Source organism: Zootoca vivipara, chromosome 1 (assembly GCF_963506605.1).
Source record: "Zootoca vivipara chromosome 1, rZooViv1.1, whole genome shotgun sequence".
NCBI lineage: Eukaryota > Metazoa > Chordata > Lepidosauria > Squamata > Lacertidae > Zootoca > Zootoca vivipara.
Window position 1 is genome coordinate 96,242 of NC_083276.1, and position 24,301 is coordinate 120,542.

The 24,301-nt window shown below is 48.5% G+C and overlaps 2 protein-coding genes across 4 annotated transcripts in view; one reads left to right on the top strand and one right to left on the bottom strand.

The window, feature by feature from the left end:
- Window positions 1-24,301, bottom strand: part of LOC118097689 (zinc finger protein 883-like) — a 290,445-nt gene that overhangs the window by 96,141 nt on the left and 170,003 nt on the right. The window lies entirely within an intron of this gene.
- Window positions 199-9,381, top strand: LOC118096267 (transmembrane ascorbate-dependent reductase CYB561). 3 transcript variants are annotated; one of them, XM_060282588.1, is made up of 6 exons: window positions 199-263; window positions 4,677-4,907; window positions 5,404-5,502; window positions 6,451-6,554; window positions 7,522-7,679; window positions 8,109-9,381. In XM_060282588.1, exons 2-6 carry the CDS (start codon window positions 4,700-4,702, stop codon window positions 8,302-8,304), a joined length of 765 nt encoding a protein of 254 aa, XP_060138571.1. In that variant the 5' UTR covers window positions 199-263; window positions 4,677-4,699; the 3' UTR covers window positions 8,305-9,381. The 3 variants fall into 3 exon arrangements, with proteins under 3 accessions (XP_060138571.1, XP_034993779.1, XP_034993873.1); XM_035137888.2 differs by lacking the exon at window positions 199-263 and adding an exon at window positions 495-911; XM_035137982.2 differs by lacking the exon at window positions 199-263 and adding an exon at window positions 974-1,315.

Sequence of the window (24,301 nt, forward strand, 5' to 3'; positions counted from 1 at the left end):
CGCCCAGCGCTTCTTTCTTGGGGCTCAGGGAAGCCCCCATCTCTACCCGAGCCTGCGCCCCTGCACCTGCTCAGCCTGGACTGGCAGGGAGGGGCCCCTTGGCTGCAGTCCCTCTTCCTCCCTCGCCCCGCAGCTCCCCGTTTCCATGGCGACGGGGTGGGGATGGGGAGGGAGATGCCAGCTCCCCCCCCCCCACGGAGCCCGGCCGGGAGGAAGAGGCTGACGGCGCGCAGCAGCAGCGACTCGGACGGAGGCGCCGCCAGGTGAGGGGGAGGAGGAGGAGAGGGGCGCCCCCGTCGGCTCGCGGGCCCGGAGCCCCTCCAGCAAGCGAGCGCCAAGGGCCCCCCCATCCTCCAGAGAGGACCCGGCTGGGTCGCCCCGCCACCCCGTAACTCAGGTCTGGGCGGCCGGGGGGGGGAAGAAGTGGGATGGGCAACCTCGCCCACCCCCGTGGAGCGGGCCAGCCCAGCCCGCCCCCCCCCCCCGGCCGGGATGGGCTTCCGTCTGCCCACACAGGACCCCAAGAGCTTGGAGGTCTGGCTCGCCCCCCTCCCGGCCCTTCTTTGTCCCTCCGCCCCCCACCTTGAATCCCCTTGCCCCCCCCTCCTGATCCCTTTCGAGACAGAGGCTTTTGCAAGGAGGCGCCCTCGGCCAGGCGGGTCCTGCCCCCCCTCCCAGAAGGAGCAGAGGGCCCTTCAAAGGCTGCCCCCCCCGACTTGCCCCTCTTTGGAAGCAAGGGGCACTGCATTGCAGGGGGTTGGACTAGATGACCCTGGGGTCCCCTCCATACCCTGCCATTCTTGGGTCCTATGGGCATCGCAGGAAGCCAGGGGCCCAAACCGGCCCCCTCCCGGGGCTGCGCGTTTCTCTCCGTCCTTCTGTGGCTTCCTGCCTTGGCGAGAACAGGAAAGGTGAGTCATGTTAGCTGAAGGTGGGTCCGTCCAGTCCCGTGTCCCGTCCCCCCCCCTCCCCGTCCTTCTCCGAGGAGTCGGACCATCCCGCCCGCCCCAGGCAAGAAGGGTCTCCCCCCCCCCCGGCTGAGAGCAGGGAGGCGGTGGCGGGTGAGCGCGCCCCTAGTCCGGAGCAGAAGCGCCCTCCTCGCCGCCGCTCTGTGTGCGCAAGGGGCGGGGGTGGCGGCTGCTGCTGGGCACCCGAGGGGCGGGAGAGAGGTCCAGGCTCTCCCCGGAGGAGGAGGAGGAGGAGGAGGAGGAAACGGGAGCCTCGTCTCTCTGCTGCCCAAGGAGCTCCGGAGCGGCCGGCAGACGCGCCTTTTGGGGCTCAGGACGCGGAGCAGAGATCGCCGCCGCAGCAGCAGGTGGGTCTGGGCTGGGCTGAGCGCAGCCCTGCGCGGCGGCACAGCAGGAGAAGGAGGCAGAGCGGGGGGTAGTGAAGAGGGGGGCACCAAGGAGGGAAGAGTCAGGCCCACCCTGCCTTGGTGCCTCAGAACCTGGGTCGCCTGGGCTTGGGCTTCCGCCAGGTGGAGAGAAAATTTCATTGGCTCTGCTGACTGTAACCGCCGCCCAAGGAAGCAGATGTCTCTCTTTTGCAGAAATGGGTGGCATGTGCAGGTCTGCCAGCCACTTCAGAGTAGATCCTCTTTTCCAGAGTTCAGCCAAACAGGTGGGCAAGATGCCTTTAATGATTATATATATATATATATATATATATAGGGGCGGGGGTGGCGGCTGGGCACCAGAGGGGTGCCCATATATATTCCATATAAAGTGGAACCTATAATATTTTTTTATTTGCAGAATTTGTTGGAGTGCTGGGGTTTTTGTGCAAGGGAAGTCTAGAAAGTGGGGGGTGGGGGTGGGGTGGGGTTACCTCTCTACTGTGACTTGGGGGCAATTTGTATGAAAATGGCTTGCATATATTTTTGTCGAGCCCCCCACTTTTCTTTGTCTGCATTTGGGCCTTCAATGTTTATCCTTTTAGAAACTCCCATCCTTCTTGGAATCCCTTCTCTTTGAGAATTTTTGACCATGGGATCACACCCAGTAGCTCCTTAAGCCAGTGTTTTTCAACCTTTTTTGGGCAAAGGCACACTTGTTTCATGAAAAAAAATCACGAGGCACACCACCATTAGAAAATGTTAAAAAAAATTAACTCGGCACACCAGGCAACATCTCGCGGCACACTAGTGTGCCGCGGAACAGTGGTTGAAAAACACTGCCTTAAGCTACTGTATATGAAGTTGGCCTTCTAAAAGTCCAGCGCCTGTGTCCGACTATGCTCAGTTTTCTCTTTCCTCTGTATCCTGAAACCCAGGAGAACAGGATCACTTCCTCCCAAGTTTCCAAGTGCTTCCACTTTGTCAATCAGTTCCTCCCTATTGGTGAGGACCAGATCCAAGATAGATGATCCCCTTGTTGGTTCTTCCACCTTCTGGGAAATGAAATGGCTGGCAAGGCAATGGAGGAATTTGTCAGACCTTACACTCTTGGACTAGAAGATGATGCCCAGGGTCCCTTTCAACTCAACAATGGCACAGGGGAAGGGGGATGTATGAAAGCTGGTTTGAGGTTTCTCTTATTGTTTTTTTTTTTGGGGGGGGGGTCCCTTGGCAGCAACTGGTAACTTCTTTCTATATAACTTCTTTCTAAGAGCCAGTGTGGTGTAGTGGTTAAGAGCGGTAGACTCATAATCTGGGGAACCAGGTTCGCTCCTCCACATGCAGCTGCTGGGTGACCTTGGGCTAGTCACACTTCTCTGAAATCTCTCAGCCCCACTCACCTCACAGAGTGTTTGTTGTGGGGGAGGAAGGGAAAGGAGAATGTTAGCAGCCTCTCCCCCTGGCAAGTCAGCACAGCCTAAAGGAATCCCCTGCCTTGCGCCTCTCCTGAGAGAGGACTGTTCTGCAGCCAGATGTTTTCATCTGTTTTAATGGCAGCTCCTGCTCTCTGCTGTTGTGGAGCAGCAGTATCCAAAGTGCTTAGGGGGCCAGAGGGGGATCTGGTTGGGGAGCAGGATGTACCCAACAGAAGCCTGGATCCTGGAAGCTGAAGTGGGAGTGGGTGTCTTTATCAGTGAATCGCATTTGCATCGATTCTTGGCCAGAGCTGCAGGCCTTATTAGATCAGCGCAGTTAAGTGGATTAAGACAATTGGCTTAGCCCCATCCTCCTCCTCCCTTCTGCAAAGGCCAGCTGTGTGCTGTGCAACAGAACAGCCCCCCGGGCACCCATGTCCCTGGCAGTGGGGCTGCGAGAGCCAGAGCCCAGCAACGCAGCTGGGGGACAACTCACCAGGCTCCTTGGAGGCATTGAAGGCTATGCTTCTCCACCAGCAAATGGTGGCACTGAGGTTTTGCCCATGAAGGTAAAGGATCCCTGGATGATTAAGTCCAGTCAAAGGCAACTATGCGGTTGTGGCACTCATCTCACTTTCATGCTGAGGGAGACACTGTTTGTCCATAGACAGCTTTTTGGGTCATGTGGCTAGCAGGACTAAACCACTTCTGGTGCAATCAGACACTGTGACGTAAGCCATTTAACTTCCCACCACAGTGGTACCTATTTATCTACTTGCACTGGCATGCTTTTGAACTGTTAGGTTGGCAGGAGCTGGGAAAGAGCCACAGGAACTCATTCTGTTGCAGGGATTTGAACTGCTGACCTTCCAATCAGCAAACCCAAGAGGCTCAATGTTTTAGTCCTGGTTTTGCCCATAAGCACATCTAGGCTCCATCCTGCCCCATCTTTGGGTGGAGACTCAGTAGAAGAGAGAAGCTGGAAGGCAGCCTGCAGGGGGCGGGGGACAGTCAGACTTTGCATTTCCCTTTCCCAAGAGCAGAGGCTCTTGCTTGGATTGGGAACTCCCAGTGCAGAGAGAACATCATCAGTGTTGGTTGTGGCCCAATGAAGGCATTTTTGTGTTTTCATGGGGCTTGTGTTTATTTTAAAGGGGAGGACATTTGCAGACCTTTCTACTGTGTTGGGTCAAAGTGCAGAGAAGGACCTGAAGATGCAGGTGGGGAACAAACATATTGGGTGAGGGACCCCTGGGGGGAGTTTGGCCAGAGCGGCCTTCCCCAACATGGTGCTTCCTGCCTGCTCAGATGCTCTGAACTCTCCGGGTCCCATCAGGCACCCCCAAAACATTGCTGTATGATGCCAAGGAGGATGGGAGTTGTAGTTCCCAGTTGCAGAAGGTGGAGGAGCTTCAGACTCTTTCCCCACAGCTTCTGCTTGGGCTCTCTCCCCTGGGGCCAAGTGGGGCCATGCCAGCTTCCTCTTCTCCCCGATCCTTATAGAGCCACAATATGGCGAAGGAGAGACCCCAGGCAGCCTAGCCCAGCATCTTAGTTGTGCATGAAAAGTATTCATAGAGCACCCTTTGTGCAATATTCCAGAGCGGTGTGCAGCAAGCTTTACAAAAGAGATAAATGATCACTTTAAAACAATGCAGACAGATAAGTAAGAATCACAACGGACTCCACTGGAAGTCCAGTGACATCTTGAGGGCCACCTTTGGCTCGTAGAGTAACTGGTCCACCCTCTGGGCCCTCTTTGGCCACTGGAATCAACAGAAGATCTGGTGATGGGTGCAGCTTCTCCAAGGGGCTGCTGCCGCCAAGTGGGACAAGGAGGGGTGCAGGTCTCCCCCAAATTCCAGTTCCTCCGAGATTCCTCCCTGGGTCTACCTGCTGACAGCTGTGCTCCCCTTGTTTGGCAGCCCCGAGCTCTGCTGAGCACAGCATGGAGGATTCTCCGGCCAGGAGCTCCAGTCCATCTGGCCTCACCTACGCCGTGGCTGCTTCACAGGTGGTGGGTTTGGCCGTGATCACCCTGACGGGGACCTGGATGGGCCAATACCGGGGCGGCATTGCCTGGGATGGATCCAAGCTGCAGTTCAATGCCCACCCTCTCTGCATGGTCATTGGGATGGTCTTCCTACAAGGAGACGGTAAGGAAGTGGTGGGAGGGGGCCTTTTGAGAACTGCCTTCCGAGGGAGACAACTGGGAGCTGCTTATTTCAAACCCCTGCCCCTGCTGTAACTGCATTCACAATTTAGGAGAGGGGACAGAACAGGATGTGCCCCCCCCCCCGCCCCAAAGGAGGCAGAAGCACATCTTGCACTGCCCAGCCAGGGGTCCACAAACTGTGTCTGCGCATGATCATTCAGCCATGGTCATTCAGCTGATGCTCCACTAGATCATCTTCCACTCTGTTATTCAAATTCCAGATTTTTGAGAGACCCTCAGATCTTTTCAATTATTTATTTGTTTGTTTTTAAAATATATATTAATGAATTTATAAGTGTACAAAATACAGAACTGAAGAATGCTTCTTGTGGGGTCTGAGCGGAGCAGTTCCTGGCCATGGGAGCAAGAGCCAAGCCCCCCTCTCAGCCAGCCCCACAACTCATTGCCCCTCTCCCCTCCATCTTCTCCTCTTGCAGCCATCCTGGTATATCGGGTCTTCCGGCACGAGACCAAGCGCTCCACCAAGATCCTGCACGGGCTGCTCCATGCCCTGGCGCTGGTCATTGCACTGGTTGGTGAGTCCTGGGGGGGGGGCAGCTGGAATAATCTGCCCCATTTGCTTGAGCCTCAACTTCCTGCCTGCTTTCTCAGAAGCTCCTCTGAGGGACACCAAGCTCAAGGGAGTGGTCAGAGGCTTCCCTGAGTCTCGGGGTCAACCCACAGCTCCTCGGAGTTCTCCAATAAGCTAGAGGAAGTGGGGCATGTTTTGGGCCTCCCCTCCCCAAAAGACATAAGGCTGGGGGGGGGAACCAGGCCATGGGTGACTTACTGCATTCCTCACATATATGGATTGGAATACGACTAGCAGGGCTCCCCAAGACAGACAGTCTCCACCACCTGCCATTTCTACCCATCTGCTTCTTCCCAGGCAAGTTGGACCTGCCCATCTCCCCATCCCTCATCCCTTGTGTTAAGTGCCCCCCCTCTGCTGCAGTTTTGTCTAAGGGTTGTGTCAGGGATGCTGGTGACTACCTTTGAGTAATGACGCTCCACACCGCCGTGTCTTTAAGACTTTTATTGGTGCACACTTATTTGCAGTGCAAGAGATAGGGGAGACATGACTGTTCAGTCTTCATCAGAATCTTGCAATGGCGCTTTCCGGCTATGCGCCCAGCAAAGTAGTTTGGGGACCCCCAAAGCGCCACCCCTTGTTCCTACGGGAGCTGGCACACCTCAAATCAGGCGTTGGGGGAAAAGGGCGCCTGTCCGATGCTCCGCCACTGGCCATTTCCTGTATAGGAGCTCCAGGCTGCAGTCACAGCTCTTGGATGCTGCCAGAGCCCTGTACCGACTTGCTCACTTCCTCCTGCCCTTCACTGGAGCCGCTGCTGGAGCTCTGACTGGTTGAGGAGCTGGACTTTATGATGGGGGGCTGTTCTCTGTAACTCCGCCCCCTTACAGGTTGGGATGGCAGGGAAAGGCAGGGGGTCACCTGAGGCCTCTTCCTCCCTCCCTCCCTTCAGGTCTGATAGCCGTGTTCCAATTCCACAAGAAGCAGAGCATCCCGGACATGTACAGCCTGCACAGCTGGTGTGGCATCCTGGCCTTTGGCTTCTACTTTGTGCAGGTGAGGCAAAAGCAGAGTGGGAGGAAGGAAGGAAGGGAGGGAGGAAGGGAGGGAGGGAGGGGAGGGGGCTGGTGTCTGCCTGGCCTCCTTCCGAAGCAGGTCTGTGCCCCAGAGAGCAGCGAGGGAGAAATGCACGAGGGGCAGGAAATCAGAGCCCGAGAAAGGAAGAAACTCTGGCTGCTGATTCCCTGTTGAAAGTACATGTGGTGCTGGGGCTCCCCAGATTCCTCAGCAACCTTGGAGGGGGGCTTGAGCTGTCCAGGGGTCTGTTGGCATGGACACAAGCACATGGAGGAAGAACGCCCTTGAGCCACATCCTTGCTGCATGCTGCAGCCTGACAGCTTCAGAGCTTCAGAGCTTCCAGCAGCCACCCACATGCATCTCAGGGGGGGGGCCTTTGATTCCAGGGCTGGGTGGGAGATCTCTGGGAGGGCTCCATCCACACTGCAGAAACAACGCGGGGCTCTTGACACTGTCTGCCTGGGGAGCTGGGCCTTGGCTCCCAGGATGCACATCTTTTCCCAAAGCACAGCTGGGGAGCCCTTCCTGCACCCCCTTCCTCCTGGGGGGTCACGCAGTGGCACCACATAGAATCTTAAGAGTTGGAAGGGACCGACCCCCTGCCATGCAGGAATCTCTGCTAAAGCATCCGTGACAGAGGGCCATCCAACCACTGCTTGAAAACCTCCAAGGAAGGAGGCTGCCGCTCTGAATCCCCTTTGAGCCAGCCCATGTGCCCCCCCCCATACCCGTCGTGGCTTCTTGGGATCAGAAGTGAAGGAAGCTGTGGGTGTGGATTATTGGAAGGGAGACCTTCTGCCCCTAAGCCTGGGGCACCATCTCAGGGGGACCTTTGATTCCAGGGCTGGATGGGAGATCTCTGGGAGGGCTGCATCCGCACTGCAGAAACCACACGGGGCTGTGCTGCCTCTTGACTTTGGGGCACTGGCTCCCCTTCCTCCTTAGTGGCTGCTGGGCTGGAGCTTCTTCCTCTTCCCCGGAGCCTCCTTTTCACTCCGCAGCAGATACAAACCACAGCATGTCTTCTTTGGGGCTGCCCTCCTCATCCTTTCCGTTGCCACCGCCCTGCTGGGGATCCTAGAGGTGCTGCTCTTCAACATCAAGTGAGTGGCCCCCACTTTGTGGAAGTGTTTCTGTTTTAACTTACAACCTGATGGCTCTCTGATAAATCCAGAATTTTGGGCTGCAAAGTGAGGGATGGAGCAGAAATGACTGCCTAGGAGGGGTGTTTGTTACAGCTTTTTGCAGTTTACTTGGTTAATATACTGTATTCTCAAATCAACATCCTGCAAAATGGCAGCAGTGCTGGGCTCGGAACTGAGTGCCGTCTCCATTGCCTCCTCTGGCCTGGAAGGCAGAATGAGATTCTGAACATGTCTGGTCAGCAGACGAGTTGCCCAAAGCCTTCAGCTGCCTTTTTCACAAACAAACAAACAAACAAACAAACAAACAAACAAACAAACAAACCAGAAATGGGGGTGGAGTGGAGATAAAGTGCTTGTGCTAATGTCAACGTTTCTGTTCTTGCTCAGGGAGACCTACAGCTCCTTTGCCCCAGAGGGAGTCCTTGCCAACACCTTGGGCCTCCTGCTGGTGGCTTTTGGGGCCATTGTGGGCTACATCTTGACACGGGAGGAGTGGCAAAGGCCCCCCTTGGCTGAGGAGATGGCCCTGTCCATGGATTTCAAGACCCTCACGGAAGAGGGCAGCCCAACAAGCCCCCAATGACAGCCGCCATCGCCACCTGCCTGTGTCTCCATGTGGTGTCTCTTGCTTGTCGTGCAACATGGTGGCTGCCACCTTTCCTGCTGGGCCACGTGTCAGCAAGCCCTCTCCATAGGACTCTTTGCCATCCCTTTTCCTTCATTGGCCATTGCAAGGGCCTCATTCTGCACAGGGGTCTCCTGTGAGCTGGGGTGTTGTGCCACTTTCCCTGTGCAGAGGGGATTTAACTCTGGAAGTGGCTCCTCTCTTCCTGCTCAGTGTTCATTAATGGCAGCAGGACAAGGAGTCCCCTGGGGCCATTCCCAGAAGGGGGGCTGACAGCACTCACAAAAAGGGTTCAGGGGTGTTGGGAGGGCAGCTGCAGATTCTGTGCAGCTGGAGGCTGTGACTTCTTGCAGAGCTGCATCAGTAAAAAACAAAATTCTGAAGGCTTTAGACATAAGCACCTTCCTTCAATTAATTGTCCAATAGATTTAAGCAAGCCTGAATATTTGTAGAGGTTCTCCTGTTTACACAGTGATTATCAGACATAACAACTGGGAGGCTGAGGCAAGAATGTTGCTTGTGCAATTTTGTCTCCTCTTTCTCTACCAGCAGATATTTGGTTGAAATTTTTGTTTTTTCCAACTCCAGAAAGCCCTAAAGTCGACAGTCTCTCATTCATCCTGTTTTCTGGGGTTTGGATGCAGGCATTTCCTCTGACGCAAACTGCTGTGGGAGATCTCTGGGGGACCTGGATGTTTAAACTCTCCTAATGGCTCAACTATATAAAAAAGATTATACAAACTGCAGGTTTGCAAAATCTTTGTAAGAAAAAGGTGGGGCATTATCTTATGGAAGTATTTGAATTGAATGCATCAGGTGTAATAGTGGGGTTGTGTACGGTAAGAATTACTTAGCTAAGGATGAGGACCACTATGAACACTCAATAGGCACTATGACAATACTGATCTTAAGTGTGAAATTATTTATTTTCCTGGGGACTCCTTGCCTTAATACAAATATACTCTCTTGTGTACTGACCAGTATATATTGTGTTTGGTGGGTGAGATGGACTTCAATAAATATTTGCAGCAAGTTCTTGAATTGTTTGAAGTTGATTTGTCAGTGAAATCTCAGCAGGGCCCTTTAGGGCTGGATCTCAGCTGCTGGTCAAGCTACACTCCTGAAGCTACTTAGTCCTGCTTAGCTCTTTCAAGAGTCCATCCCAAAACAAGCCCAAAACTGTTCCACAAACCAGAGGCCCAGCCATTTCAGCATCTTTGTTGTGTTCTGCCAAGGGCAGCTGCTCTTTCTGGATTCGAAGGCAATAAAAATGCTTGGGGTGACGACCACACGTTACTCATATGCAGCAAGAATGAAGCACAACAAGTCGCTTAGCCAGCCTGCAGAATGCATTATGTGTAATGCACAGGACTAGCCTGCCTAAAGGTAAAGGTAAAAGGGACCCCTGACCATTAGGCCCAGTCACGAACGACTCTGGGGTTGCGGCACTCATCTTGCTGGTGTACAGCTTCCAGGTCATGTGGCCGGCATGACAAAGCCGCTTCTTGCAAACCAGAGCAGCGCATGGAAACGCCGTTTACCTTCCCGCCAGAGCGGTACCTATTTATCTACTTGCACTTTGATGTGCTTTCGAACTGCTAGGTTGGCAGGAGCAGGGACTGCGCAATGGGAGCTCACCCCGTCACAGGGATTCGAACCGCCGACCTTCTGATCAGCAAGCCCTAGGCTCTGGTTTAACCCACAGTGCCACCTGCGTCCTAACCTGCATACAGAATGTTAAAGCACAAAGACTAACAGGGTAATGCTCAGCACCCTACTTGGAGTGCCACCAGTGTGTCCAGCCCCAACTTACAGGATACCAGGCAAAGCAAGAAGCCCTTTTCCTAGATTGGGTTTCTATATTAAGGCATGAAACAGCACACTTAATAGCAAAGTATCCGACTTCCAGGCAAGACCTTACTGCTTACGGCTCTTTAGTAGTTCAGAACCTTGGACAGCAATGGACGTGGCCCCTCGCAGTCAGCGGCAGCATCTCCACCAGCCCTGGGCCTTTCCTTTAAGCTTTGCATCTGGCTTGCAGAGTTTGAGCTGAGTTGAAGTCTTCCCGTTCTGTCTGGCTCCCTGGCTCCTGCTCACACAGTGTCGCACTGTCAGGAAAGGGGCATGTTAGTTGCACTGTGGTTACAAAGCATGAGGTACCGTATTTACTTAAGTCTAATGCGTCATTGGATCTAATGCGCACCTCAATTTTCAGAACCTTGAAACAAAACAAAACAAAATTTGCTGGCAAATGTAAATGTGTCATCGAGTCTAATGCGCACCTAAATATTCACAATGTGATTTTGCAAAAAAAAAAAAAAAGGTGTGCATTAGATTCGAATTAATATGGTAATTAGGGCATATTCAATGTGGTGTGATAATTGAGATTTGAACACAAAAGTCAGATAAACAAGTGTTATTTTGCTTTGTTAGGAGACATGGAAGAATGGAGTTAGTAAGGGATGTATAATGTAACAAGTGTTTAGGGTAAAGCCACATTTCCCCTGAGTGCTTACTGGAAGGACAGATTCTGAAGCACACTGTCCAACCATCTCGTCCTCTGTCGTCCCCTTCTCCTAGTGCCCTCCATCTTTCCCAACATCAAGGTCTTTTCCAGGGAGTCTTCTCTTCTCATGCGGTGGCCAAAGTATTGGATCCTCAGCTTCAGGATCTGTCCTTCCAGTGAGCACTCAGGGCTGATTTCCTTCAGAATGGATAGGTTTGATCTTCTTGCAGTCCACGGGACTCTCAAGAGTCTCCTCCAGCACCATAATTCAAAAGCATCAATTCTTTGGCGATCAGCCTTCTTGATGGTCCAGCTCTCACTTCCACACATCACTACTGGGAAAACCATAGCTTTAACTATACGGACCTTTGTCGCCAAGGTGATGTCTCTGCTTTGTAAGATGCTGTCTAGGTTTGTCATTGCTTTTCTCCCAAGAATCAGGCGTCTTTTAATTTCTTTTTTCTTTTTTAAATCATTTTTATTAGTTTTCCAATGAAAGAATACAGAATAAAATACAAGCAAAGAACACATTAGAAAGAAAAGAAAAATACAGATAAAAATACATCAAAAAACATAAAAATACAAAAAACTTTTTACATCCTTTACTAATATAATTCTTGTATCAGTGACTTCCTCCTTCCCTCCCTCCTCGTTTCTAGTAATAACTATATCAGCGCTCTCATTTTCAACATTCTTCACTTTTTCTAATACCAAACATCATATAATTATTATCAACTGCATTCTTCTCATAATTCTTTACTCTTATACATTAAATCGTATATACTTAAAAAACACATGTCTTTCTCCTTACTTCTTTAAACTAATGCTTCTATAGTTTCTTTGTACTTCCACTCCCTTGCTACCCAGTTTTTATCTTATAATTCTTTTCCAGATATGTCTTAAATTTCTTCCAGTCTTCTTCTGTCTTCTCTCTTCCTCTGTCGCGGATTCTCCCAGTCAGTTCAGACAGTTCCATATATGCTATCAACTTCATCTGCCATTCATCAATCGTCGGAAGATCTTCTGTTTTCCAAGTCCTTGCTAATACAATTCTAGCAGGTGTTGTGGCATACAGAAAAAAGTAATGTCTTTCTTTGGCAACGATACCGAGTAAAAAGGCCTCTGGTTTTTTGACAAATGTGTTTTTAAACACCTTCTTCAACTCATTATAAATCTTATCCCAGAAGCTTTTCACTCGGGGGCAGGTCCACCATATATGGAAAAAGGTCCCTTCCGATTCTTTACATTTCCAACACTTATTGTCTTTTTTATGATAAATCTTTGCCAATTTCACTGGCGTAAGATACCATCTATACATCATCTTATATAGATTTTCTTTCAAAACATTACAAGCAGTGAAATTCATGTTACATTTCCAAAACCTTTCCCAGTCTTCTATCATAATATTATGACCTATATCCTTTGCCCAATCAATCATAACCGATTTTGTTTGTTCATCCTTGTATGCCATTCCAACAACAATTTATACATTCTTGACAAATTTTTAGCCTTGGGTTCTAACAATTCTGTTTCCAATTTAGACTTTTCACGTTGAAAACCAATTTTCTTATCTATTCTATACAATTCATTAATCTGATGATACTGCAACCAATCACACAATTGATCTTTTATCTGGTCATATGGTTTTAACTTTATCTGTTCATCCACTTCTGTTAATAAATCCTTATATTTTAACAATTTTTCTTCCATATTCAACTTTTTCTTGGTTTTTGCCTCTAGGGTGATATCCACCTGGGTGTTTTCCTTTCTATCAGATCTTTATATCTAATCCAAACATTAAACAACAATTTTCTTATAATATGACATTTAAAACCATAATGAACCTTGACCTTGTTGTACCAAAGATATGCGTGCCAACCAAATGCCAACCAGGCGTCTTTTAATTTCGTGACTGCTGTCACCATCTGCAGTGATCAAGGAGCCCAGGAAAGTAAAATCTCTCACTGCCTCCATTTCTTCCCCTTCTATTTGTCAGGAGGTGATGGGACCAGTGGCCATGATCTTAGTTTTTTTGATGTTGAGCTTCAGACCATATTTTGGACTCTCCTCTTTCACCCTCATTAAAAGGTTCTTTAATTCCTCCTCAATTTCTGCCATCAAGGTTGGGTCATCAGCATATCTGAGGTTGTTGATATTTATTCCGGCAATCTTAATTCCAGCTTGGGGTTCATCCAGTCCAGCCTTTTGCATGATGAGTTCTGCATATAACTTAAATAAGCAGGGAGACAATATATAGAACCTTGTCGTACACCTTTCCCAATTTTGAACCAATCAGTTATTCCATATCCAGTTCTTACTGTAGCTTCTTGTCCCACATAGAGATTTCTCAGGAGACAGATGAGGTGATCAGGCACTCCCATTTCTTTAAGAACTTGCCATAGTTTGCTGTGGTCGACACAGTCAAATACTTTTGCATAGTCAATGAAGCAGAAGTATTTATTTTTCTGGAACTCTCTTGCTTTCTCCATAATCCATCGCATGTTTGCTATTTGGTCTCTGGTTCCTCTGCCCCTTTGAAATGCAGAATTTTAAGCATAACCTTGCTAGCGTGTGAAATGAGCGCAATTGTGTGGTAGTTGGAGCATTCTTTGGCACTGCCCTTCTTTGGAATTGGGATGTAGACTGATCTTCTCCAATCCTCTGGCCATTGCTGAGTTTTCCAAACTTGCTGGCATATTGAGTGTAGCACCTTAACAGCATCATCTTTTAAAATTTTAAATAGTTCAGCTGGAATACCATCACTTCCACTGGCCTTGTTATTTGCAGTGCTTTCTAACGCCCATTTGACTTCACTCTCCAAGATGTCTGGCTCAAGGTCAGCAACCACACTACCTGGGGTGTACGAGACCTCCATATCTTTCTGGTATTATTCCTCTGTGTATTCTTGCCACTTCTTCTTCATGTCTTCTGCTTCTGTTTCTTTCTACTTTTGTCCTTTATTATGGTAATCTTTGTATGAAATGTTCCTTTCATGTCTCCAATTTTACTTTTAGCAGACAACTGAAGGCGGCCCTGTTTAGGGAAGTTTTTAATGTTTAATGCTGTACTGTTTTAATATTCGGTTGGAAGCCGCCCAGAGTGGCTGGGGAAACCCAGCCAGATGGGTGGGGTATAATAAATTATTATTATTATTATTATTATTGAACAGATCTCTGGTTTTCCCCATTCTATTGTTTCCCTCTATTTCTTTGCATTGCTCATTTAAGAAGACCCTCTTGTCTCTCCTTGCTATTTTTTGGAAATCTGTATTTTGCTTGCCTCCTCTCCCCCACTATTTGTAAGGCCTTGTTGAACAGCCATTTTGCTTTCTTGCATTTCCTTTTCCTTGGGATGGTTTTCGTTGCTGCCTCCTGTATAATGTTACGAGCCTCCATCCATAATTCTTCAGGCACTCTGTCCACCAAATCTAAAGCTTTAAACTTGTACCTCACTTCCACTGAGTATTCATAAGGGAGTTGATTTAGATTGTGTCTTACTGGTCCAGTGGTTTTTCCTACTTTCTTCATTTTAAGCTGGAATTAAGCTGATGATCTGAGCCACAGTCAAGTCCAGGTCTTGTTTTTGCTGACTGTATAGAGCTTCTCCATCTTTGGCTGCAGAGAATATAATCAATCTGATTTCGATACTGCCCATTTGGTGATATCCATGTGTAGAGTAGTCTCTTGTGTTATATATATATCTATATATATAAAAATATATATATAGATATATATATAAAGCTTTAAAACCTACTGAGTTGTGTGAATATATCATAGTGTGATCCATGACATCAGTCCAGCTGCTTAAGCAGTTGGGAATACATCACTGTGTGATCTATGACATCAATTTAGCTTCTTAAGCAAGAAACCAGAAAATCTTAGCTTTCTTTTTTTAGAGTGTTATTATAGTCCTTATGCTTTAAAAGAACACGGTTGCTCTTACAAGTCTGATTCATGGGGCTCAGATACTGTATAATTGTACAGATTTCCTAATTTTCTCCCCTTGAGTTCATAAATTCTCAGCTTAAATTTACATACACATATTTCAATGCACTGAAATTGGGGTGTGTGTGTGAGGTAACAAACTTTGGTTCACACAGATCCAAGCTCAGATATTCTGAGTTTAACTACATTGTACTAAACTTTGATTTTGTGTACCATTCTCGGATGGCACTACAGTATTCATTCCACCAGCATTGTTAGGCTTATGAGAAGTGGGATTTTGTAGCGCAAAGCCTAGAAGAACTGAATGCAGTAGTTTTAGGAATCCCCTCGGGAACTTTGAGAAGAAGATGCAGAGTTTGAGGCAGAAATGCTACTGTGGCGCTGCTGCTGCTCTGGGAAGGAGAGGGGGGAAGGGGGCTGGGAGCCTCCCGCCTTCCTTCTGCCCCTGGGCGAGCTGACCTGGCACCCCGCGCCACCCAGCCTGGGCCTAGACTGAGACTGCCCTGCCTAGGCGAACCCTCGGGCGGGGGAAGCGCGCCGCGCCAGCAGCTCTTGATGCTTGTACTGCCGCGTTGCGCGCGTGCGTCCGCGTGCCGGGCTCCCCACTCGCCGCCCCTTCGCCGCTGCCGAGCGCAGGTCAGGAGAGGAGAGAAGGAAGGGGTGCAGTCCTTCTCCTGCATTGCTCGGCTCCCGGGAGCGAGGACGTTGGCAGGGGCTGATTGTCGCCGCCTGCAGCTAGTGCGGCCGGTGAGTCGCCAGCGCGAGAGAAAGAGAGGAGGAGGGGCGGGGCGGGTTCATTCTCTCTCTCTCTCTCTCTCTCTCTCTCTCTCTCTCTCTCCCAACCCGGGGGGCGCGCGCTCCTCCCCCTGCCTTGCCGGAGGGCGCGACGGGGAGCTGCAGGGAGGGCGCGGCGCGGCGGGCGGGAACGCCGAACTCGCGCTCCGCCGGGCTTCTGCTCCACCTCCCCCCGCCGGCACTGCCGCTCTCGGCCACAGCTGCGCGGCCCCCCCTGCCTACGCCCATGGCCACAACCCAGACAGGACCATGGCCTTTGGTTCCTCAGAAGGACTGAGTTGCATTGGAACAACATCCACTTTGCCAGAAAGGGCATAAGCAGGGCAGGCAGCTGGTGAACGGCCAAATTCCCCACTCCATGTTGGTTGCAGAAGACGTGTGAGCCGACTGTGACCCAAGGAAGCCTCTCCTCCCAGACAGACGTGGGGACGGAGCCATTCCAAATGTGTTACGAGTACGGTACTTCCTATGAGATAGAAATGTACCTACAGAATAAAGGATTTATTTCTGCCTAGATATTGCTTATTTATGTAGCCAAAGCCATTACAAAGCAAGACACATAGAAACAAAACAAAATACACCACACAATTAAACTAAGAAGAATTTCACTGAGCATCCCCACAAACCTCTCATTAAAGGCGAAGCACCCCCCCCCTTTGAGAAGTGCAAAGGGAGCGTGGCCTAATGGAAAGAAAGCACGAATGGAAAGAAAGCGCGGAGGGGCGGGAAGCCAAGAAGTGGCTCTCGCGCTTCTGCCCCGCCAATGGCCGCGTCCGAAGATTCCCCACCCTTTTCTTCATTTTGCCTGAGGCACTGAAAAGGGCAGGAAGAAGACGGCGAAGAGCGCCATGGCGGGGCGTCGGCGGGTGTCCCTTGCGCCCTTCGCGGGTCCCTCAAAGTTATCCCACAGAAGTCGAGGAGGGCCCGGGCCCCAAACAAGCAAGTCTGCGGCCCCTCAGGCGGGCAGCCCACCTGTGCCCCTGCCTGCACCCAGCAGAGGAGCTGGTCCCCCCACCTCATAGTGGAAACTATAAGCAAGTGTGAGGAGGCAAGGAGACGAATCCCAGCAGCCATGGACAGCCAGGACAGGCTCCCACAGAAGCCCTGGACTGGATAGTCGAAGGGCTGAAGGAAAGAAAGGAAGGAAGACATTCTCCCTGGTTACTTCCAAGCCTACAGGAGCTTTGGGTGTTTGGTCTGGCTTGTTTTGGGTGCCACAGGACTCCTCTGGTGCCTCTCCAAGAGTCGGATGCAGCAGCATCAGATGGGTGCCATTTGAAGACTTGTCATCTGGACTCTGCCCTGTGGGTCGTGCCCACTCCTGAACCCAGAAAGCACCAGGGGTCCTCCTCCTCGTCAGCTGCTGGTGGCCTCTCTTGCCTCGTCCACTGGCCCCCACCCGCCCCATCTGACTACCTTTCAGGCACAAAATCTACCGTAACTCCTCTGTGGGGAGATAATGTCATGTTCCCCCTGTCAAGAGCAGAGATTTAGAAATAATCACCAGTATGAAAGTGCTTATGTCATTTGAGTAGGATTAGGCTGAAATAGAAACCATGGAGATGAGGAATTCTATCTCTCGCAATCAAATTAAAGCGTTTCTGCCTTTTGTGAAATGCCAGGCTTCATTTGCCTTAATAGGTTGTGACACCCCTTCATGGATCAATGCCTTGTCGTGGCGAAGGGGCTTGAATAACTCAGAGAAGCTATGAGCTATGCCATGCAGGGCCACCCAAGATGGACAGGTCATAGTGGAGAGTTTTGACTAAACGTGATCCACCTGGAGAAGGAACTGGCAAGCCACTCCAGTAACCCTGCCAAGAAAACTCCATGGACAAAGACAACAGGCATATAAAAGTTATGACGCTGGAAGATGAGCCCCTCAGGTCGGAAGGCGTCCAACATGCTACTGAGGAAGAGCGGAGGACAAGTACAAGTAGATTCAGAGCTGATGAAGCGGCTGGGCCAAAGCCGAAAGGACGCTCAGTTGCGGATATGCCTGGAAGCGAAAGGAAAGTCCGATGCTGTAAAGAAAAATATTGCATAGGAACCTGGAATGTAAGAACCATGAATGGAGGTAAGCTGGATGTGGTCAAAAATGAGATGACAAGAATAAATATCGACATCCTGGGCATCAGTGAACTAAAATGGAAGGGAATGGGCGAATTCAGTTCGGATGACTATCATATCTACTACTGTGGGCAAGAATCCCGTAGTAGAAATGGAGTGGCCCTCATAGTCAACAAAAGAGTGGCAAAAGCTGTAATGGGATGCAATCTCAAAAATGACAGAATGATCTCGATACGAATCCAAGGCAGACCTTTTAACATCACAGTAATCCAAGTTTATGCACCAACTACCGGTGCTGAAGAAAGTGAAATTGACCAATTCTATGAAGACCTACAACACCTTCTAGAAATGACACCAAAGAAGGATGTTCTTCTCATTACAGGGGATTGGAATGCTAAAGTAGGGAATCAAGAGATAAAAGGAACAACTGGCAAGTTTGGCCTGGGAGTTCAAAATGAAGCAGGGCAAAGGCTAATAGAGTTCTGTCAAGAGAACAAGCTGGTCATCACAAACACTCTCTTCCAACAACACAAGAGACGACTCTACACATGGATATCACCAAATGGGCAGCATCGAAATCAGATTGATTATATTCTCTGCAGCCAAAGATGGAGAAGCTCTATACAGTCAGCAAAAACAAGACCTGGAGCTGACTGTAACTCAGATCATCAGCTTCTTATAGCAAAATTCCAGCTTAAACTGAAGAAAGTAGGAAAAACCACTGGGCCAGTAAGATACAATCTGAATCAAATCCCTTATGAATACACAGTGGAAGTGAGGAACAGGTTTAAGGATTTAGATTTGGTGGACAGAGTGCCTGAAGAACTATGGATGGAGGCTCGTAACATTATACAGGAGGCAGCAACGAAAACCATCCCAAGGAAAAGGAAATGCAAGAAAGCAAAATGGTTGTCCAACGAGGCCTTACAAATAGCGGAGGAGAGGAGGCAAGCAAAATGCAAGGGAGATAGGGAAAGATACAGGAAACTGAATGCAGATTTCCAAAAAAACAGCAAGGAGAGACAAGAGGGTCTTCTTAAATGAGCAATGCAAAGAAATAGAGGAAAACAATAGAATGGGGAAAACCAGAGATCTGTTCAAGAAAATTGGAGATATGAAAGGAACATTTCGTACAAAGATTACCATAATCAAGGACAAAAGTGGTAAGGACCTAACAGAAGCAGAAGACATCAAGAAGAGGTGGCAAGAATACACGGAGGAATTATACCAGAAAGATATGGAGGTCTTGTACACCCCAGGTAGTGTGGTTGCTGACCTTGAGCCAGACATCTTGGAGAGTGAAGTCAAATGGGCCTTAGAAAGCACTGCTAATAACAAGGCCAGTGGAAGTGATGATATTCCAGCTGAACTATTTAAAATTTTAAAAGATGATGCTGTTAAGGTGCTACACCCAATATGCCAGCAAGTTTGGAAAACTCAGCAATGGCCAGAGGATTGGAGAAGATCAGTCTACATCCCAATTCCAAAGAAGGGCAGTGCCAAAGAATGCTCCAACTACCGCACAATTGCGCTCATTTCACACGCTAGCAAGGTTATGCTTAAAATTCTACAAGGCAGGCTTAGGCAGTATGTGGACCGAGAACTCCCAGAAGTGCAAGCTGGATTTCGAAAGGGCAGAGGAACCAGAGACCAAATAGCAAACATGCGCTGGATTATGGAGAAAGCTAGAGAGTTCCAGAAAAACGTCTACTTCTGCTTCATTGACTATGCAAAAGCCTTTGACTGTGTCGACCACAGCAAACTATGGCAAGTTCTTAAAGAAATGGGAGTGCCTGATCACCTCATCTGTCTCCTGAGAAATCTCTATGTGGGACAAGAAGCTACAGTTAGAACTGGATATGGAACAACTGAGTGGTTCAAAATTGGGAAAGGAGTACGACAAGGTTGTATATTGTCTCCCTGCTTATTTAACTTATATGCAGAATTCATCATGCGAAAGGCTGGACTAGATGAATCCCAAGCCGGAATTAAGATTGCCGGAAGAAATATCAACAACCTCAGATATGCAGATGACACAACCTTGATGGCAGAAAGCGAGGAGGAATTAAAGAACCTTTTAATGAGGGTGAAAGAGGAGAGCGCAAAATATGGTCTGAAGCTCAACATCAAAAAAACCAAGATCATGGCCACTGGTCCCATCACCTCCTGGCAAATAGAAGGGGAAGAAATGGAGGCAGTGAGAGATTTTACCTTCTTGGGCTCCTTGATCACTGCAGATGGTGACAGCAGTCACGAAATTAAAAGACGCCTGCTTCTTGGGAGAAAAGCAATGACAAACCTAGACAGCATCTTAAAAAGCAGAGACATCACCTTGCCGACAAAGGTCCGTATAGTTAAAGCTATGGTTTTCCCAGTAGTGATGTATGGAAGTGAGAGCTGGACCATAAAGAAGGCTGATCGCCGAAGAATTGATGCTTTTGAATTATGGTGCTGGAGGAGACTCTTGAGAGTCCCATGGACTGCAAGAAGATCAAACCTATCCATTCTTAAGGAAATCAGCCCTGAGTGCTCCCTGGAAGGACAGATCATGAAGCTCAGGCTCCAATACTTTGGCCACCTCATGAGAAGAGAAGAATCCTTGGAAAAGACCCTGATGTTGGGAAAGATTGAGGGCACTAGGAGAAGGGGACGACAGAGGACAAGATGGTTGGACAGTGTTCTCGAAGCTACGAACATGAGTTTGACCAAATTGCGGGAGGCAGTGCAAGACAGGAGTGCCTGGCGTGCTATGGTCCATGGGGTCACGAAGAGTCGGACACGACTAAACGACTAAACAACAACAGGTTGTGACAACTTAGGCTTTGGTGAAATCCTCTTAGTAAGAATGTTAGGTGGCTTCTTTGTTCTCCACCCTGTAATCATGGAGCTAAGAACAAAGGTGACATCTCTTGCCTTTGTAGAAGCACTAATAGCGCCTTGTGCAAGTGTGGAATAGTTTTAGCTTTTGCATAGTCATATCCGTTTCTCAATGTATGCAGCATGCAACTCTGGATAACCTGAATTAAGAAAGAAGGATTACGGGGGGGAAAGACCCCAAAGTTTCAAGCAGTGTGATACCAAGGTTTTGTGAAGTCAGGAGTCCTGCAAGGGGCACCCAGGCATATAGTGCTTACTCTTGAAATGAGCCACCTGCTGCAAATTTCATACATTACTCCAATGAAACATCAGGAACAACTACTGGGTAAGATCCCATGGTCAGAAATACTCAGAGAGAATTGATTGGTGGTCCAAGATTGATGGGAGTTTCCTTAAGATGAAAAAATATTGAAGGTCCAAATGCAGGCAATTCCAACAAGAAATAAAAGTGGGAGGCATCTAAGGAAACCTGTGTGGCTGCATAAGGAGCTGACAGATGAACTGAGAGTTAAGGGAATGTATAAGAAATGGAAGAACAGAGAAATCACAAAGGAGGAGTATACACAAGTAGCCAACAGATGTATGGTGAATGTCAGGCGGGCTAAAGCTCAGTATGAGCGCAGGCTTGCAAGAGAGGTTAATAATAATAATAATAATAATAATAATAATAATAATAATAATAATAGCTTATTCAGCTATGTTCGATGGAAGAGGAAGAACAAGCAAGTGGTAGGTCACCTGCATGGAGAAGACAGAGAAATGCTCTTGGGTGACAGAGAGAAGGCGGAACTGCTCAACATCTACTTTTTCTCTGTCTTCACGCGAAAGGAAAGCAATGACCAACCTAGTGACAAAAGAAATGATGCAAAAAAGGAGTAGCAGCCCATGAAAGGAAAGGAGGTAGTAAGGGGACATCTAGTTATGGTACTTTAAATGAATTCAGATTCCAGGGCCTGATGAGCTGCATCCAAGGGTACTAAAGGAGCTTGCGGGTGTAATCTCAGCCTTGGTGATCTTTGAGAATTCTTGGTGAACAGGTGAGGAGGTGGTCAAATGTCCCCATTTTCAAAAAGGGAGAAAAAGAAGACCCAGGTAACTACTGACTAGTGAGCATAACATCAATACCAGGACAGGTCCTAGAACAGATAATTCAACAGTCAATCTATGAGCACTTAGAAAAGGATGCTGTGATTACTAAGACCCAGCATGGGTTTCTCAAAAATATGTCATGTCAGACCAATCTAATTTCTTTTTTTGATGGAGTTACAGGCTTTTCTGGATCAGGGGAATGCTGTGGACATAGTGTATCTTGATTTCAGTAAAGCTTTTGATGAAGTCCCTCATGATGTTCTTGAGAGGAAGCTGGTAAAATGTGGGCTAGATGAGATAACTGTTAAGTGGATTTATAGCTGGTCTACTTACTGAACCTAAAGAGTACTCATTAATGGTTCCCCATCATGCTGGGGGGAAAGTGAGAAGTGGGGCGCTGCAGGATTCTGTCCTGGGCCCATAGTCTTTATAAATGACTTGGATGAAGGAATTGAGGGGATGCTCACCCAATGACACCATACCAGGAGGGATAGCTAATGCTACAGAAGACAGAATTGGGATTCAAGATGACTTTAACAGATTGGAGAAAACTGGGCCAAAACAAACAAAATGCATTTCAATAGGGACAAAGGTAAGCTTCTACACTTAGGCAGGAAGAACCAGATGCACAAATATAAGATGAGGAACACCTAGTTGCCTACATGTGAAAATGATCTAGGGCGTCACAGAGCAAACCGGCAACACTCTTCAATGTTGGAGTTAATTCTTTATTGCAAATACACAACCCTTCACAGATTTTGCTGAGTGTCAGATCTAATGAGCAGCTCATCCCCGGTAGGTCTTACCTCATCAATCAATTGCAGAGTCACAGCTTTCCCACAGCCATCGAAGTCTCATCCTCTCCAGGGCTTCCCCCAAGCAATCTGAGACTGTGTGCATGGAACCTGCTGCTCCTCCTCACGTTTCAACCCTCTTTTGGTTCTGGGAGATGGGAGGGGAGCTTGTTGCAGCAGGAGGGGGAGACTCTCCACCTGTGTAGATCATTGGGTGATCATTATGTGGTCCATGGCAGTGTGATCCATCCATGCCCCCCCCAATTGCTCTGATTGACCAAAGCCAAGGGATTGAGTCCATGAGTGGACTAGAAGTGCCCATCATAATGAAGCTTGAACCCCCAAGATCCCAGACTGCTGCCAAAGCACTTGGTCTACACCACTCGACTGCCCATGCCTGGCACTTGTGACTGAAATTATTAGAGGCACTTTGCCCAGTGAGTCCCAGGCAGCAAATGGCACATGGTTGCAGTTTCTGGGCAAAGGCTCTGTGTCCAACAGCCCCTCATGATGAAGTGTAGGCCTGGTTACGGAGAAGGAGCCATTTCACGTGTCGTAAAGTGTCAGTGTGACGCTTCTTGGTCTGCGCGTTAATCATGGCCCCACTGCTCAGATTTATGCACACCATAAGTGCCTCCCTTTATTCCATAATAAATCTTGCAACTTCTGCTCCTGCTTTGGCCATAATAAAGAGAGGTTTTAATGGCAATTGTGAGTTCCAGAAATGAAACTCTCAGCATGCCATTATCCTCAGTCTTGATTACCTCAAAACACCTTGAACATCTCAGCACTGATAAATTGGGCACCTTGATTCCCCTAATTCAATGATAATAGAACCATTTTTTAAAAATGCAGCTCCTGAATTTTGAAACATTCTTTGTTCTAACAATTCGTTCTCATGAATTATTTTGCTTCATTAATTTCATACATAAATTACATTTGAATCATTCTGTTGCTGAGCAAAACACTTGGAGATTAAATGTATTGTGCACACGAGATGCTGATGCTGTACATGGACACATTCATCAACCCTCCCATTTTCTCCTATCTGGTCATGCATCACATATTGATCACATTCTTGTTTCAGCCACTCAAATGACTTCAGGGCTGTGCCTTGGAAGCCCACAGGGGTGGGGCAGGGGATGAAGACAGGACAGGGTGACCCCATCACAACATGAGCCTGTGAGGTGGCCCATGACCAATACTCGAGCCACTCCATCACTCCAGTCCTCAGCAATGTTATTGGTATAAGGCAGGTGAATTGTGGCTGGTGAAGAGCACTTGGCAGACCTCTCAGTGTGGCAGGTGAGAAGGCCAGCTGGATTCCTGAGCTGGTGAGCCTTCCAACTTAGTGTCACTGATGGACTCTGGGATTGTGGCACTCCAGATGCAATTCATCAGGCCCAGAGAAAGATTGGGATTCATTCCGAATGCCTAGGAGTTTTCCTTACTGACCACAGGCTGTCCTTGGTTGACCTACCTCTTCCTTGGTTGTCCTCTTCCTCTAAACATAGTCCCAAAGCCCCTTCCTCCCCTCTAGGTGCCAGCTGGTGGCAGCAGAGCCTACCAGAAAGTGCTCTCAACCGTAGGAGATACAGCAAGGGAAAAAGATTTTACATAGGGAAGCGTGTTGTAAATAATAGGAAGTAAATCCTTCTTTAATCCTTTCCCCCCCTCTTTTCTTATTCCTTTTTCCCCTTTATTTTTCGAGCATATGTATTTTTGTGTTTATGTATGAATGGATTTTTCTACTTATATATTTTCTTTGATTTTTTTATTGAAATTTTGAATTCTGCATTTTTAATTTTTTTTGAATAAAGAATTTTTAAAGTTTTTTTTTAAAAAAACACACAGAACGTGCTCTCAACCGAGATGAGTGC

What these genes read in the sequence shown, in the direction of transcription:
- LOC118096267 (XM_035137888.2), top strand. Translation starts at nt 767, where the DNA reads ATGACCCTGGGGTCCCCTCCATACCCTGCCATTCTTGGGTCCTATGGG. An exon ending in GGTCTTCCTACAAGGAGACG is followed by an intron (nt 4,908 to 5,403) that starts GTAAGGAAGTGG and finishes CTCCTCTTGCAG; the next exon opens with CCATCCTGGTATATCGGGTC. An exon ending in TTGGCTTCTACTTTGTGCAG is followed by an intron (nt 6,555 to 7,521) that starts GTGAGGCAAAAG and finishes CTTCCTCCTTAG; the next exon opens with TGGCTGCTGGGCTGGAGCTT.